The following is a 17,774-nucleotide window of genomic DNA, read 5'->3' on the forward strand; positions in this document are numbered from 1 at the left end:
AACATTTATGTCCTATAATATTATTTTTCTTAATAAAAAAATGCTATTGGCAACGTACCACAAGCCAAGTCAAAAGACCAATCAATGACATACTGAAAGAAAATATCTGCAACATAGATAAAGGGCTGCTATTTCTAATATATAAAGAGCTCTTCCAAGTAAAAGAGAATAAAAGACCAACAACCATTAAAAGACTGGACAAAAGAGTAGAGCAGACAATTCATGAAAAAAGACATACAAATGATGCTTAAACATATGAAAAGCTCAATTTCACTTGTAGTGATAGAAATATAAATTTAAAATACACTCTCATTTCTCATCTATTAGATTGGTAAAAATTCAAAAGCATGGCAAAATACTCTACTGGCAATGCTATGGAGAAACAGGCACTCTCATACATTATTGGTGGGAATGAGAAATGGTATGATTCCTTCGAGAGACTTTTGAAGTATCTAACAAAGACACATCTTTACCCAACAACCTTACTGCTAGGAATTTGCCCTAAAGACACACCTGCAGTAACATGCAAAAAGTCCATATAGTTATATAGATACAGATATATGAAGTTACTTATTGTCACATTATTTGCAATAGCAAAATACTGGAGACTGGTTGCAAAAATGATGGTTCATCCACACAGTAAAATATTATACAGCTATAAACAAATAAAATGAGGATGAGTCCTATGAAGTGATATGTAGTGATTTCCAGGATATATTATTAAGTGAAAAGAAGCAAGGTGCTAAAAAATACAGAGCACAGTATCTTATGTTGAATAAGGGGAAACAAGAATTTATACAGGGAGGTGTTTATTTTTGCAAAAAGTAAAAAATAAAAACCAGACCACAAGTATGATATATTGGTTACCTACAGCAGGTAGGAATAGGATGGAAGGCATAAGGAAGGAATCTAGTATATGTTTATATACAGTTTTGATTTTTGTACTCAGTTAATATTTTACATAGAAAAAAATTTTTTTAAAAGAATAAATCAACTATATCCTCATATGAAATATAGACAATGAACTTAACTATATTTATATCAAATGATAACATAATCATGGTAAAGAAAAAAAAGCACCCAATAACTTTGGAACATAATACTCCAACTCTATACTCTCAGGATATACTCTAAACACAAACAAAGAAACAAAACACAACCAGTTTAAAAAAAAAAATGCAAACAAAGAAAAACTCCAAGGAATTTGTAAGCTTTACAAATTTACAAATTTTTTTGCCAGTAGTGATATTGGTTTAACAATTTGGAAACCATTTGGTGTGCACCATAGAATTGAGGAAGTAAATATACTGATGCTGCTGGGCACCAGGACCCTTTCCACTCTGAGAATAAAGAAACACAATTATGGAATGAAGGGAAGAAAGGAAGAACCCTGTGGTTTAGAACTGGAGTTAGAGATATCAATATGAGCTCATGACTTTTTTCTTAAAAAAGTATCTCCTAAAAAAAAAAAAAAAGTATCTCCTAGCACATGACTAAAAATGTATAACGACAGGAATGGATTATAACACACACACATATTTGCTTATATGTGCCTATACTATATATGCTTATATACGCATAACATATTTTTGAAAGGATACTCTGGAAGAAGATTGCTAATTCTGAGGAGTGGACTGAAGGGCTGTGGTAGGAAGGAGACTTACTTTTCACTATATTATCTTCTATTAGAGTTGATTTTACCAAGTACATGTATTACCTATTTAAATACCATGTAATTCTTAATGTAGCCTCCAGAGCAAATATCTTCTCATCCTCTGAACTATAAAGAGAACAATCCAAAACAGACATGACATTCTAACCTTCAGGATTGCTATCTGGCTCATCTGTCTGACGAGTTCCTTGTTGTTTAAAAGCGGTATTCCTCTTTTTCAATACTTCCAAGCCTTCCAAAGCCGTAGTGTGTTCAGACAATGATTTTAATAGGGAAATGCTATTTACTAATCTGGAAAGTTCTGAAGAATGTCTAGGATTATTCCAGTATTGTTTGCTTTCTCCAGCAGTTTCTACATCAATATGGTCCTGGGGTAAACTTCTAGTCCTTCCCAAGTCTTCAGATTCAGGAATATGGGATTCTGTGTCTTTGGAAATAGGATGTTTTTTTCCCAAAGGGTAAAGCAAAGAATTGGAAACTTGGGTATGTGATTTATCAAGTGCAATACATTCTTCAGAGTGAATCTGACTGGCATGTAATAGCTGGATACTGTTGTCACTGCTAAAGGTTAATGGTAAAACCTGTTTGGTATTTTTGTCCAAGTCACTTCCCATAATAAAAGGCCGAGGCGGAGCGTGTTCTGTAAATGGGTTTTTTTCAGTATTCTGATGAGTGGCTACGTTTAAAAAATGAGGAACATGTAAATTTGTGTTTATACTTTCAGATTTATTTGGGAATGAAGCACTAATAGATTTATTACTGCCTTCATTATTTTCTGCATATACATCATCAGTCCACTCTAAAGATGAGTCAAAATTGCTTAATGTGTCACTCCACTCCTCTATTTCTTTTCCAGTGTTTCCAGCTTTCCAACGTCCTCTGTCAAAACCTACACAAGTTTTATCACAAAACTGTGATGGCAGAATCTCCTTCATGGGAAATGTCTCTGATAGTTTGCCCCCAGTAGACGTTAAGAGGGGCAAGTGTTCACTGCCAACTTCTTTACAGCTTATATTCTCACATCTTGAATTGATGTCATTGACCAAAGTTTCTTTCACCCAACCCTCTGAATCCTGGGAAATTCTGTTGCTTTCCTGTGATTCCTCCTCAGTGTCACTGGTTTCAAAATTCTTCAGATTAAATGTGACCTCCACAAGTGGCTGTGTTACATTACTCAGAGGTTCATGAATATTATTAAGGAGTTCATTATTAGTACTACTTTTAGAAAATATGTCAGTATTATCAGAGATCCCAGAATTGTTACTTAGTGAAGATTCAATTTGTAGATGTTTATACTCCTTTTCTGGTGTTCCATGTATATCTATCTCCTGAGCTTTTTTTCTAATGAGAATTGATCCTTTTATGCCCATCTGGTCATTTTGATTAAGAGGTCTTTTATTATTTTCTTGAATGTCAGATTCTGATAACAAGCCATCATTTTCTGTGTTACTACATGTAACTGGTAAGCTGCTGCTTTCACAGAATGAAGGAATTTCTAATTTCCCTTCTTGATCCCAGGTTTGATCATTATCACCTACTGACTTGTCTTCGTTAGAGTTTTTTCCATTTTCAGCACCTGTTTCAAAGAACTGTATCCTTTTTTGCACCAAAAGGTCTTTCAAGTTTAAATTACCAGCTCGGGCCTTGGGTTTTTTTTCTATATCATTTCCATCTACCGTAGAGGAACGTATAGGTGAACTCTGTGAGGATAAATACATGGCCCACCGGCTTTTATTTCTCATGGTATTTTCTGATTGATGCTGGTAGTGTAAACTTTCTGTGCTCTTCACCTCAGCATACTCTTCCTGTTCAATTAAGCACTTTGGTTTAGTAGGAATGTTTAAACTTCCTTGTGGTTGCATCTGAGGGAAATGTCCTGTAATCTCAGAATTCAGTTCCTTAGATGTACTAGTTGATTTGGACTTCAGAAGAGCTAATATTTGGGCTTTGCTTCTAATATTTTGTGAAACTCCTAAACAGTGAGATACCAAACTATCTCTTTTCATGGGCTCATGGGTCAGTAAAGAATCTGAATGCTTATTTACAAAACTGACAGGAGAGCAAAAATAATTTTCTTCACACAGCATTTCTGGGTTAACCTTGAAGGACGAAGTAGAGACAAGTGAAGAAAAAGGTATGCCATTTCTCTCTCTGTTCTTGTAAGTCACAATGTTCTCAGGGTCTGTTGGTATATTATTTATATCTTTCTTGCCAACTGTAGAAAACAAAGGAGGTGTGCTGTAGAATGGAGAAGGAAAAATAGGACCAGGCTTCTTAGCTTCAAATGAAGCAGCTGATTCGTTATTTTCTGTAATAACCATTTTCTTTGGCACTTGATGCGGTCCTTGAAAACCCTAAAAATATTAAACAATTATTAGCTGTTCTATAACCTATGAAGAAAATGTAAAATGAACTGACTAAAAAAAAAAAGAAAAAGGAATGTGGATGTTTTACAAGGTAAAGTAATAATTAAGATATAAAGTTTGCTAAGCTAAAATGCAAACACTCATTTGTATTAAGATTAAGGTTTACTTCCTTTCTACCTAAGCATATACTATGAAGCACTGTTTTAATCATACAGTACAATAGCTTCACAATTCACTACTTCTTAAAACAATTTTATAAATATGTATTGATTCATTATTTTCAACAGAGAAACTTACAGCAAACTTCCTTTTTAAACCAGCAGGCTGACACCCAAGGGACCGGCCAGAAGATATAAACCTCTTTGAATTCAATGCTGGTGCTTCTTTAACAACATCCTGTTTGACAGCTGTGCTTCCAGTAACTTTAACCTCCTCAACTGTGATTAAGTATCGATCACTTTCTAAATCATCTCCAGGTTTCACCTAAATTTTAAAGAATTAACATCAAGATCATATACATCTAATTATTTGATTACCTATGTGTTCCAATAAGCTTCTAGCACAAGCAAAGACACAATGGATATTCAATAAATAGTTGTTGAATGAATGAATCGATAACTAAATTATTGATTACTATGCACTAGTTAACTATCAACAAGCACAAAAAAAATAAGTAATACAACAAAAAAAATTCACTAATTTGTTTATTCAACCGTATATATTAGGGGGACTTCCCTGGTGGTGCAGTGGTTAAGAATCTGCCTGGCAATGCAGGGGACACGGGTTCGAGCCCTGGTCTGGGAAGATCCCACATGCAGTGGAGCAACTAAGCCCGTGCACCACAACTACTGAGCCGGCACTCCAGAGCCCGTGAGCCCCAACTACTGAAGCCCTCATGCCTAGAGCCCACGCTCCGCACCAAGGGAAGCCACCTCAACGAGAAGCTCGTGCACAGCAACAAAGAGTAGCCCCCATTCGCCGCAACTAGAGAAAGCCCGCGCACAGCAACGAAGACCCAACACAACCAAAAATAAATAAATAAATAAATAAATAAATAAATAAATAAATTTATATTAAAAAAATACATATTAGGGACCTACATGAGAACTTTTGTTACATGCTGGGGATACAAAGACAAGCAAGGAAAAGATGCCTCCTCTCAATTCACCTAGATTTCATAAAACTAAATGTAATTTTTAAATTAGAGCTATTAGGGACTTCCCTGGTGGTGCAGTGGTTAAGAAACTGCCTGCCAACGCAGGGGACATGGGTTTGAGCCCTGCTCTGGGAAGATCCCATATGCCGCAGAGCAAGTAAGCCTGTGCACCACAACTACTGAGCCTGCACTCTAGAGCCCGTGAGCCACAACTACTGAGCCCGCGCACCTGGAGCCCGTGCTTCGCAACAAGAGAAGCCACTGAAATGAGAAGCCCGCACACCGCAAGGAAGAGTAGCCCCCACTCGCCACAACTAGAGAAAGCCCGTGCGCAGCAACAAAGGCCCAAAGCAGCTAAAAAAAATTAATTAAAAAAAAATTAGAGCTATTAAATAATCAGTTATATATATCTTTATAAATTAATGTGAATTAGATACATACTCATAATTATCACAAATTATTATAAGTTGTTAGTTAATTAATCATATTCCCAAGAAAGCATTTTTAATCACTTTAATAAACAAATACAGCACTTGCCACCACTTCTGGCTGTAGCATAAAAATAAGATTATCAACCTAGTTGATAATATACAAAATCTGTGTATTATCACAGATAATGTGCTCAATCTTTACTCATGAAATAATTTTAAATGAAATAATAACAACAGTCATTACCATCACTAAGTATCTACTAAAACAGTGCTTCTCCAAGACCCTCTTTTGGTAAGTATAAAAATTCCACAACCACTACTGTCACAAAATTTAAAAACAGATTAAGTACCATGGCCAAAATCAACACAGTGATAATAAGAATATGCACTTTGATAATCACTGTACTAACCTGCTAGGCACTTTGCCTAAGCTATTTCTAACTTTCCCACCAACCGAGTAGTCTGTCTCCAGTCTACATTTGACAGTAGAGAAGCTGAACACAGAGAGGTTAGGTTAGCTAGGAAGTATGTGAAAGTGGGAAATAAACCAAGAACAAACAAATTCTAATATCCTTATTCTTTACACTAAAATACTCCCTTCCATTTTCCAACAGAGGAAAACATGGAATAAATATTTGAGAAAATATTTTAAATAGGAATAATTTCACAAAATATATCCCACTGTAGGTCTCTGCTTATCAAAACCACATAATAGATTTAGAGTCACTTTCTGGGTTCAGATCCCAGCCTTACCACTTTAACTCTATAAGCATGGGCAAGTTATTTAAACTTTCAGTACTATACTCCTAATCTATAAAAATCACAGGGTTGTATAAAGATTAAATGAAACAATATCTAAAAGCTTTTAGCATTCTGGCTAATAATATATGTTCAATAGATACTAGCTATAATTATTAGTATTAGTACCATTACTATACTATTTAACAATATTCACAAAGGAACTAAGATTTAACAATAACTTAAAAATAAGATAAATTAAAATACCTCAAGGCACTTAAGAAATAAACTCTCCAAACATTCTCCTTTGTCATCGTATAGAATTGCCTATATTAAAACAAAAAAAGTGTTAAAAATGTTAAACAGGGACACAACACAATTCCACTTTTCTTAAACATCTTCAAAGCAAATCAAAAATTGTTATATAAGTAAATCATGTAATGAAAGGATTACCCACTTTGTAAACTTGGATTAGAAAGTGCATCTTTCTCAAATGTTTACTAAGCATCCATTCAGCGTGTGCAAGAGAGCAAAGGCATACACATAAATTCAAGAACTTATTCCCTACCAGGAGAATCTTGGAATGGAATCAGGGAGAAGACAGAATTGGAATGAGTTACAGGAGGCAAAACAGGAAACACGATCAGTAAAGAGATTATTGTAATGGTGTGATATGAAGGATCAAGGAGATAATTAGAGCTTGAAATAAGTCATTAGCACTGGGATAAGACAATTGTATAAGAGGCATAAAGAGTAAAACTTATCAAACGTGCAGGATATGGGAGAAAAAGGAAACTAAGGTGATTATCATTTTCTGGCTTTCTCCTCGTGTCTCTCTAGCTCTCTAGCCATTTTTCATAGCAGCTTCTCTACTAGCCCCTTAAACATTGCTGTTTCCATCACTTTGGATAATAGTTAGCAGTTCCTTAAAAGATTGAACACAGAGTTACCACATGATCCAGCAATTCCAGTCCTAAGTATGATATACGTACAGAGAAATGAAAACATGTCTTCAGAAAAACTTGCACACGAATGTTCAGAGCAGCATTGTTCATAATACCAAAAAGTAGAAACAACTCAAAAGTTCATCAATTGATGAATGGATAAACAAAGTGGGATATATCCATAAAGTAGAATATTATTCAGCAATAAAAAGGAATAAAGTATTGGTACATGCTTCAACATGGATGAACATTGAAAACATGCTAAATGAAAGAAGTCATTCGCAAAAGACTACTTATTGTATCATTCCATTCATGTGACTAGTCCAGGATATGCAAATGTGTCGAGACAGTAAGTAGATTAGGACTGGGGGTTGGGTACTGAGTAGTGCCTTTATGGTACTTCTTTCTGGGGTGACAAAAATATTCTAAAATTAGACTGCGGTAATAGTTGCAAAACTGTGAATATATCGAGTTGTATACTTCAAATGGGTGTAATGAAAAATGTGTGAATTATATCTCAATAAAGCAGTTAAAAATTTTGGTATTTCTAAGGTCTCCTACCTTTTCTTCTCTACTCTTTACATTCTATTCTCCATCCTTGAGCATATTATTCACAAAAATCATGTCACACTTCTGCTCAAATGTCTCCACAGCTCCCAAAGAATAAGACAACAGTCCCTACGTTAGCCAATAAGGCCTACATAGTCCCCTTTATCTTCATTCTTACCCTTGCTCGCTCTACTTGTCGTTTGCCTAACTCACTAGATATACATCTTCATTTAGTTTATTGGTCTGTCTCCTCCATGTTATTTCCACAAAGCCAGGGATTTAACTGTTTTGTTACCTGCTGCCTCCGCTAGAACAGTGTGTAACTCATAACAGGTGCTCAAAAAGTATTTGTTAAATAAATGAATCAACGAATCCACTCCAGGAGCTTCAAATATCATCTAAATGCCAAGTACTCCCAATCTACATCAGTAGCCCAAAACTGTTTCCTGAGTTCCAGGTCCCTATCGCCAATTACTTGAGTGTTTTGATGACACTGCAAATTCGGTATGTTCAAAATGAAACTGATAATCTTCATTGTTCCCCCTAAACTTGCTTTTCTTTTTCAGATATCCTATCTCACTCAATACCATAATCATAATACAGAAACCTGAAAGTCATTCTGGATTCTCTTCACCTTCCATATCCAAGACCTTAAGATTCTATAATATTTTCACAATTTCTCTCTAATCATCCTTTCTCTCCATTGTCAGTGCTAAGGCCTCCTTGGTCAGACCCCCATCACTTTTCATCTACATTATTCTATAGCCTCTTTATTATAACTGTCTTCCTAAATCCAATCTTTCATCCTACATAACGTAAAAGGTATGTTAGACATTGCTGCCAGAGTGATCTTTCTAAAATAGAGACATGATTATGTCATTCTTCTGCTCCTAATTCTTCACTGGCTCCTCAAGCTGAGCACACAAAGTCCTTCATGATATGGCTCCTGCCTACCTCTTTAGCTGTGTATTCTACAGTTTCCCCACATGGGACCTTCATTCCAGCCAGAGTCAATTGTTTATAGTTCCCCAGAAATATTTCACACTGTTCCACACCTCCACACCGTTAGAGCAATGACACCATCTTCAGCTCCCCTCCTTCCGACCTATCAATTTTGTTTACAAAACAAAACAAATACTCCAAAAAATACTCTTCATCTGGAAAGACTTCTCTGAACCAGAGTCAAATTTTGATGTCTCTCATTTGTAATCTCATAGACCCTTAAGCATATCTCTGTATATACTCTAATCCTTAGGCGCTTAGATAAAATTCCCTTGAAGACAAAAACTATAACAGTTACTATTTATTGCATGCTTAAAATGTGCCAGGTACTTCGTTAAGAGGTTTATTTGTTTTCTTATTTAATCCTCAAGAAAACTTTATGAAGTATCATTTTCCCCATTCTACAAAGAAGAGACTATACGCCTTGAGGGACTAAATAACTTGCCAAGATTACACATCTAGTAAGTGAAAAGCAGGATTCAGGCTAATGTCTATTTGACATTAACTGCCCTTCTACACTGCTTCCATACGTCTTATTTGAATTTTCCCACTGCCCAGCAGCAATGTATGTTTACTGAATGATGGCTCAGTTAATGGAAGATGAATAACCCTGACAGTAAGAAACTGAATACATAGAGAAAAGGCATTACTAGCAAGAAAAATACTGCAAGCAATAGCTTGGATTTGGGAACAAGGGTTAGGATATGAGATTATTATTTTTCCTGGATCACAGAAAAACTCTCTGGGACTAACTTGTATTTATCTTGCTTTCCTGTAACCTACCAGTGTGAGGTATATAATGGACACTCAATAAATATAAGCTATAGTTGAAGATAAAGTTGGATAATACCACTACCGTAACCTTAATACTTATGATTTTGTACCAAAAGAAGACATGAAAGATAGGCAGAATCCAATCATATGTCTTTTTAACATAACACAAACTCTATAAGATTTTAAAGACTTGGCCCTAACTGAATAGGAAGAACACCCAAAAACAACCCCCAGAGTTTTACAGAACAGCGTTGGACAGTGAATGGATTAATTAGTTTAAAAGTATCTAGCCTGTTTGATTTAAGTTGACTAAATATTAAGCTAGGACTCAACTAAAAGTTAAACTAAACTAGGTTTATAAACTGAATAGGATCTGTAAGCTGAAATTGAAGGCTTAAGGCAAAACTAGTTTTTCTTTTAGTTTTCTGGGTTTTTGTTGTTGTTTCTTTTGTTTTTGTTTTCGTTTTTAAAGAATAGTGCTCATTTCCTTCCCTACCATCTTTTTATTTTATTTTCTTTGGCCACGCCACACAGCTTGTGGGATCTTAGTTCCCCAGCCAGGGATTGAACCTGGGCCCTTGGCAGTGAAAGCGCAGAGTCCTAACCACTAGACCACCAGGGAATTCCTACTTTTCTGTTTTAATAAATCAAATGTTAATTTAAAAATGAGGGCTTCCCTGGTGGCGCAGTGGTTGAGAATCTGCCTGCTAATGCAGGGGACACGGGTTCGAGCCCTGGTCTGGGAGGATCCCACATGCCTCGGAGCAACTAAGCCCGTGAGTCACAACTACCGAGCCTGCGCGTCTGGAGCCTGTGCTCCGCAACAAGAGAGGCCGCGATAGTGAGGCCCGCGCACCGCGATGAAGAGTGGCCCCTGCTCGCCGCAACTAGAGAAAGCCCTCGCACAGAAACGAAGACCCAACGCAGCCATAAATAAATTAATTAATTAAAAAAGTAATAATAATATGTTCCAGTAAAAAAATAAAGTAAAAAAATAAAAAATAAAATAAAAATGATAAGTAGTCTTTCTACATTAAAAATTTTCTCTTAGTGATAATTTCAGAGTGATAGATATGTAGAATAAGGACAGAATATGGAGATCTTTAACTGCTGGCTTCATTCAGGAGGCCACAATCTTGTCAGTGTGTCCTATATGTTATCAACTCATCTATAATAAAGTTCTTCTTTTAAATTAGTAATATTAAAAGAAACAATAGAATGGTTAGGGCATGGGCTCTGGAGGCAAAAAATCTAAATTAATAAACGACTCCCCCACTTTCTAGCTGTGAGATCTATGGGCTTCATCTCTCTGAGCCTCAGCTTCATCATCAATAAAATAAAGATAAAAATAGTACCTAACTAATAGGGGAGTTATAAAGACTAAGTAAGTTGATACATTTAAAGCATTATGCCTGGTACATAGTAAGCACTTGATAAGTTTTTTTTAAAGAAATCAAAACAGGGTGATGGGCCAAATGGGTGAAGGGGGTCAAAAGATACAAATATCCACTTACAAAATAAATAAGTCATGGGGATATAATGTACAGTATGGTGACTATAGTTAATAACACTGTATTGTATATTTGAAAGTTGCTGAGAGTAAATCTTAAAAGCCCTCATCACAAGGAAACGAAAAGAAAAAGAATTTTTCTAACTATGGATGGTGATGGATGGTAACTAGACTTATTATGATCATTCTGTAATGTATATAAATACCAAATCATTAAGTTGTACACCTGAAACTTAAATAATGTTACATGTCAAAAATATACCTCAATAAAATAAATGACTACAGCAGATTGCTCTGTGGATGGGCCTCATCCCATCAGTGGAGGGCCTATATAGAACACAACGGCCAAATAAGAGAAAACTCCTCCTGCCTGACTGTCTTTGAGCTGAGACATCAGTTTTTTCCTACCTTCTGACTCATACTGAAATACTGGCTCTTCCTGGGTCTCAAGCCTGTTGGCATAAACACTAAAACCACATTATTAGTTCTCCTGGGTCTCCAGCTTGCCAACTACAGATGGTGGGACTCGTCAGCCTCCATGATCACATAAGCCAATTCCTTACAATAAATCTCTTTTTTCTCCACAGAGTGACAAAGAGAGAGAGACAGAGATAATTTATATCTCTTTATATATAAGAACATGTAGGCCTGAGTCCTGAGTAAAAATTTTAAGTATGGGAAGAGAATGAGCCCACAGAAAAAACTCAGAAGTGGGCAGTAAGCAACATCAGGAGAGCATGGTGTCACAGAAGTCAAATGAAGAAGAGGTGTTGTGAAGAATGGAAGAGACAAGGGTGTTAAATAAGGTCACGAGAACTGACAAGAGGAGAACATGAAAATTTTACAGATGGAGATAATCAGTGTGGGAAAAGAAACCCAAGGAAGGATCACCATATCTAATAGGGTCAAAGATTATCCTAGTAAATAATTTTCTCAAGACTGATAGGATCATATCATAAAATAACAGATTCAAAGAAAATCCAAAAATAGAAGAATTCTATACATAATTTCAGAAATTGGCAGCTTTTCTAAAATGGTATGTCAACTCTGTATGTACCATTACACTGTGAGCATTACTGTGTTAGATATATATTTTAATAGTAGTTTTTTCTGTATAGTTAAACTCTTATTACCTGCAAAGAAAAAAGTGTGCTGGGACTTCCCTGGTGGCACAGTGGTTAAGAATCCGCCTGCCAATGCAGGGGACACGGGTTCGATCCCTGGTCCAGGAAGATCCCACATGGAGCAGGGCAACTAAGACTGTGCACCACAACTACTGAGCCTGCACTCTAGAGCCCGCGAGCCACAACTACTGAGCCCACGTGCCACAACTACTGAAGCCCGTGCACCTACAGCCCATGCTCCACAACAAGAGAAGCCACTGCAATAAGAAGCCAGTGCATTGCAGTGAAGAGTAGCCCCCTCCCCGCTCAACGCAATTAGAGAAAGCCCGCACACAGCAACAAAGACCCGACGCAGCCATAAATAAATAAATAAACAAAATTTTTTTTTAAAAAAAGAAAGAAAAATGTGTGCCAAAATTCCTGAAAAGTTTCATAGAAAATCTAATTTTAAAAAAATCAGAAGAAATTAAATAGTATTAACTGAACTTTTATAATGCACAAATGAATCACTGTGGTATGGGAATCATTTGACAACTGTTTTCATATCACATCAGCTTATGGATATATCTAAGATTTTATCATCTACAGAGTTTTCTTAATATTCAATCAAAAGGCAAGAACCCAACTCTTAGACTCCGTAGTCAACTGCTTTGCACTTACTTTGTTTCCTAAGTGAGTGATCTTCAGGATTCCATCTCGCCACACTTTTGACTTCTTCATCTTTTGATGAGTATATAGTACCTTATTTCCAAAAGTACAAAGGAAAGAAATGGTTTCTATTTACAAGTATTAAATGTTATATATTTTTATACCCTTCCTACCTACAAAAAATATTTAAGACATCTTTTATCAAAATAAAAGCACAGATATCATAACAATAACAGCAAACACCAACAACAACAAAAAAACCTGGTAGCAAAAGGCAAGGAAGGGGAGAAAGGAGAGGTAAAATCTAAGGAAGAAACTGAAAAGTTAACTGAGCAACAAAAACTATTTTGAGCTTCCTAGTCATTTGTGGGATGGAAAAAATTGTACAGTTCTCGAAGTCCAGGAGTACAGAGACTCCTGGAGGTGTCCCCCTCAAGACTTTTTCAGGGGTCTGTGAAGTCAAAACTATTTTCATGATGTTGTTTGCATTTCAGTCTCATTCCTTTGGTCATGTACTTAGCTGAAGCTCCCAAGGTTATATATATGCAATATTGCAAGATTCAATTTCCGAATGAATGCAGAAGCAGATCTGAGAATCTAGCGGTCTTCTATTAAGTCATATATTAAAGGGATTTGCAAAAAATGCATAGCATTGCTACTCCTTACAACATGTTTCTGTTGTTATTGTTTTTGGACCATAAACTTTTCATTAAAAATGTAATCTATGTTAAATGTAATGGGCTTATTATTTTTAATGAATTAATAAACATTTTAAAAATTTCCATTATAATTTCTAATATGAAAGACAGCAATAGATATAAGCCCCATAATCAAAAATTCTTTGGGGTCCTCAATAATTTTTAAGAGTATAAAAGGGTCCTGAGACCAAACAGGTTAAGAACCACTAATCTAGAAGAGGCATGCCAGTCCTTCAAGAGAAAGAAATTATTTCCTGGTCCCAAACTTCCAAAGACTTTGTTCCAAAGGACTTTGTATAACCAATATGTAGGGTTGCCAGACACAATATAGGGCAATATTTGGGACATACATACTTATACTAAAAAATTATTCACTGTTTATCTGAAATTCAAATTTAACTGAGTGTCCTTCTTTTAGGTTTGGGTTTGTTTGTTTTTTTTAAAATTTATTTTAGGTTTTTTTGCTAAATCTGGCAAGACATTTGTGAAACATGGAAAGAAGGAAGAAAAAAGGAAATAGTGAAAACTGATAAGACTTACAATAAATTCTTGGCTTTCCATTGTTTCTTCTGCAATTATATATAGTCAGGTCCAGAAAATAATCAGTGGTCATTCAACAATTTATATCACCTAAAATAAAAATGACAAAGAATATTCAACCCTGATGAACAGAGTAAATATCAAATACAACTTTTCCGCCACAATCTCTTGACCAGAGAGATGCATCTAAGCGTCCTGAGACTATGTAACTATCAAGGCAAACACAGGTATAGGGAATTCCCTGACGCTCCAGTGGTTAGGACTCCACGCTTTCACTGACGAGGGCCCAGGTTCAATCCCTGGTCAGGGAACTAAGATCCCACAAGCCATGTTGCACGGCCAAAAAAAAACCAAAACCCACAGGTGTAATCAAATTATCTGCCACTGAGGACACGATAGAATAGTGACACTACACTGTGGAAAAAGAATTTGCCAAGTAAAGAGAAAACCAAGTAAAATATATAAAATAATTAGTAGGCCGCAAACATTTTCCCAGCTGCCATAATATGTATCAGAAAATATGATTTTCCCTTCCCCGCAAGCTTGATTCTTTATAGAAAAAGCTTCAAGTTTTAAAATTTTCTGAACTGCTACGATCACCACAAGATGGCCCTCTTGCATTTCAAATTTTTCATTTTACATTTTAAAGTCAATATAACACAGTATCTAAGACCAAATATACATTATAATACCTCTCCAAGGACAAGCCTTTCCAATATCATTGCAGTGAGTACTGTAGTTATCCTACGCTATTGGATAAAATTGTTACTGTGGACAAATTTGGAAATCTAAAATCAGAGGGTGAACTGAAGAAGTAAATAGAGATGCCAAAGAAAATTATTTTTAACCACTGCCTTAGGTCCCTGGGCCAACAGCATTAGCATCACCTGGGAACCAGTTAGAAATTCAAATTCTTGGGTCTTGACCTATCAAATTATAAAGTCTGGGGTTGGGGCTGGATAGCCTGTAATTTAACAAGCCCTGCAGGTGATACTGATACATGCTCAAGTTTGAAACCTAGACGGATTCAATAAAGCTATAATTTGCAATTCTGGATTAAATTCATCCTATATACATATAAAATATATAAAAACAGGCCACCTACATATTATTTATAAATCACATATATTTGTACTTACTGCATGCCAGACATTGTGCTAGGCCGAGATACTAAATTGAACAAAATACTATTCCTAGTCTCAAGGAATTTTCAGTATAGCAGGGTAATAAACGGTAATTACAATAAAATGTGGCAGGAATAAGCACAGGAGGGGCACCCAACTCGGTCTAGGGCATCAAACAAGGTTTCCTGAAAGACATAATATCTAAGCTGTAAACTGAAATAATCATTAACCAAGGAAAAATGCCAGGGAAGGTATTTCCAAATAGGAATCAACATGTCCAAAAGCCTGTGGAAGACACAGCAAGGCATAATCAAGGAACTCTAGTACAATCAAGTTTAAAATAGTGAGTTGTGAGAGATAACACTGAAAAAGTGAACAATAACAGGATTCAAGGGGCCTTCTATTTTATGCTAAGTTGTCTGGACTTTCTATAAAGACAGTAGGAGGCCAAGGCAGGACTTTAAGAATAAGATTACATAATGTGACTTGGGTTTTACAAAGATTGCTCTGGCTGCCAAATGGAGAAAGGGTGTGGCAAGGGGTACGCAAATGAGATGTGAATACTTGCCCCACGACACAGTGCACAGGACAGGACCCAGACCTACAGAGGCACTGCGTTTCAGAAATATAACTCCCATATCCGATATCCCTCCCCTGCAGCCCACGGGATTGCTAGATGCCCAATGAATGCCAAGAAGATAACAGAGAGGTCCAGAGAAATACATCATTCACTGCTGCTTTTATAGCAACTTGCTTCTAGTCACTGAATGGGTTAGACATTCTATATATGTAGGTAAGACTACATGGTGTCAAAACAATGCTTGGCATATGGCAGTTGTTAACATTAGGTCCCTTTAATAACAGCTATTATTTACTCAGTACAATTATATGCTAGACACTGTTAAAATGCTTTAAATGTTCACACCTTATGGTATAGATACTATTTTTTATATACATTTTACAAAAAAGGAAACTGAAGTGCATAATAGGTATGTAATTTGCCTAAGATCATGAAGTAAATAAATGGCAGATTCAGAATTCAAAACTAAGTAGTCTAAATTCTGGTGCTCATATTCACAAAAACTACATTATGTGACTATTTGTTGAGCACCTACTGTATCAGGCAGGAATGGGACTAGATACTTCACATATAATATTTATCAGTCTCATAATCCTGAAAAGTAGTTACTACCATCACAACTTACATATTAGAAATCCAGTATTTACTAATTTAGGATTGCTTATGTGCTATTTACAAATTGCAAAATAAAATTTCCCATTGTTTTCCTAAATTAGAAATATTACTTGTTTAAAATTTAAAAGGAACTGAGGAGGTCCAAACTCATATATGTGGTAAGTTAGTTTATAGGACTAGACATCGAAAAAAAAAAAAAAAAAGGCTAACTGGATCTTAAAATATTTAGAAGAAGCCCTAATTCCCACATTCAAAGGTGAGTCAACACCCCTTTCTTACCATTAAACAGGAAAAACGTTTTTAGCGAAAAGTATCATATATTTCAGTGAGGTGCAAAGATAAAAAGCTTTCTGAAAGTATTCATCTATCCGTATCTCTAAAACAATTCAAGTGTAGACCCACCTCTAAGTGGGTGAAAGCTTAATGTGCAAATAAGTTTTTAGCATGGAGACCCTAGTTCTGTGATACTTAAGTACAGAAATACATACATATCTTCACGCATACATTATTGTGCTGCTTTATAGATTTATGTATAAAATTCGGTGTCATCACTAAAATATGAGATGTTTTCTGTTAAGTACGACGAGATGTTTTTGGTCCTTTTGTTTTGGAACAAGCAGGATCTTGCGAATCCCTAAATGATTCATAGATTTAAAAGTTTAAGAGTCACGAACCCGATAGCTTTTTAAGAAAGCATCCAGTCCAGATAACCAAAAGAAGCTCACATTTCATTTGCCAAAGTTTAATTACCATGATCCTGTGTAACCAAATGACAGTGGAGAATTGACCCTTCGTCAGTCCTAAAAACAAAGAGCAAGACCAGCTCTGGTTCTCACACGTATGTGGGAACTGCAAAGCAAGGGCTGGGAAAGGTGGTGAAGAGGAGACACCAATTCTTACAAGTTGTCCGAGAATCCTGTGATCCAATCCTGGTTCCACACGGCTTCCTTACCGGTCCGCTTCTGGCGGAGCAAATTCCTTCGTCCAGTCGCGCCAAAATCAGTGACACCACCTCTCGCTCAAAACTCCAGCCTAACCCTCCTTACTCCCCGGAAACTCCGTGAAACAGCTCACCTCACCCTTCTATTGCACAAAATCCATTTTCGAATGTCTCCCGCGAAAGGCCGTGACATCATCCACTCGCGACCACACCAGATCAAACTCCTATATTTAGCCCGCCCACCACCGCCCCGGCGAGAACCGCCGTTTTCAAACCGCCAATCAAATTCTTCATCGTCTGCGAGCCTCCGTAGCGGCCGCCTTCTCCGATGCCCCGCCCCGCACGCTGAGGCAGCCCACGACT

The 17,774-nt window shown here is 36.4% G+C and overlaps 1 protein-coding gene across 5 annotated transcripts in view; it reads right to left on the reverse strand.

Moving 5' to 3' along the window:
- Positions 1–17,603, reverse strand: part of ZGRF1 (zinc finger GRF-type containing 1) — a 78,338-nt gene extending 60,735 nt beyond the window's left edge. For 3 of the 5 annotated variants that reach the window (XM_068543328.1, XM_068543329.1, XM_068543325.1), the window contains exons 1-6: positions 17,372–17,597; positions 14,153–14,242; positions 12,927–13,007; positions 6,631–6,690; positions 4,336–4,521; positions 1,821–4,026 (exon numbers count right to left, since the gene is read on the reverse strand). In XM_068543328.1, the coding sequence (XP_068399429.1) occupies positions 1,821–4,026; positions 4,336–4,521; positions 6,631–6,690; positions 12,927–13,007; positions 14,153–14,173 (2,554 nt within the window). In that variant the 5' untranslated portion in view covers positions 14,174–14,242; positions 17,372–17,597. Of the gene's footprint in view, positions 1–1,820; positions 4,027–4,335; positions 4,522–6,630; positions 6,691–12,926; positions 13,008–14,152; positions 14,243–17,371 lie in introns of all 5 variants that reach the window. The other 2 variants (XM_068543327.1, XM_068543326.1) reach the window with 2 other exon arrangements.
- Positions 17,604–17,774: the final 171 nt, after the last annotated feature.

Source organism: Eschrichtius robustus, chromosome 4 (assembly GCF_028021215.1).
Source record: "Eschrichtius robustus isolate mEscRob2 chromosome 4, mEscRob2.pri, whole genome shotgun sequence".
Classification (NCBI taxonomy): Eukaryota; Metazoa; Chordata; class Mammalia; order Artiodactyla; family Eschrichtiidae; genus Eschrichtius; species Eschrichtius robustus.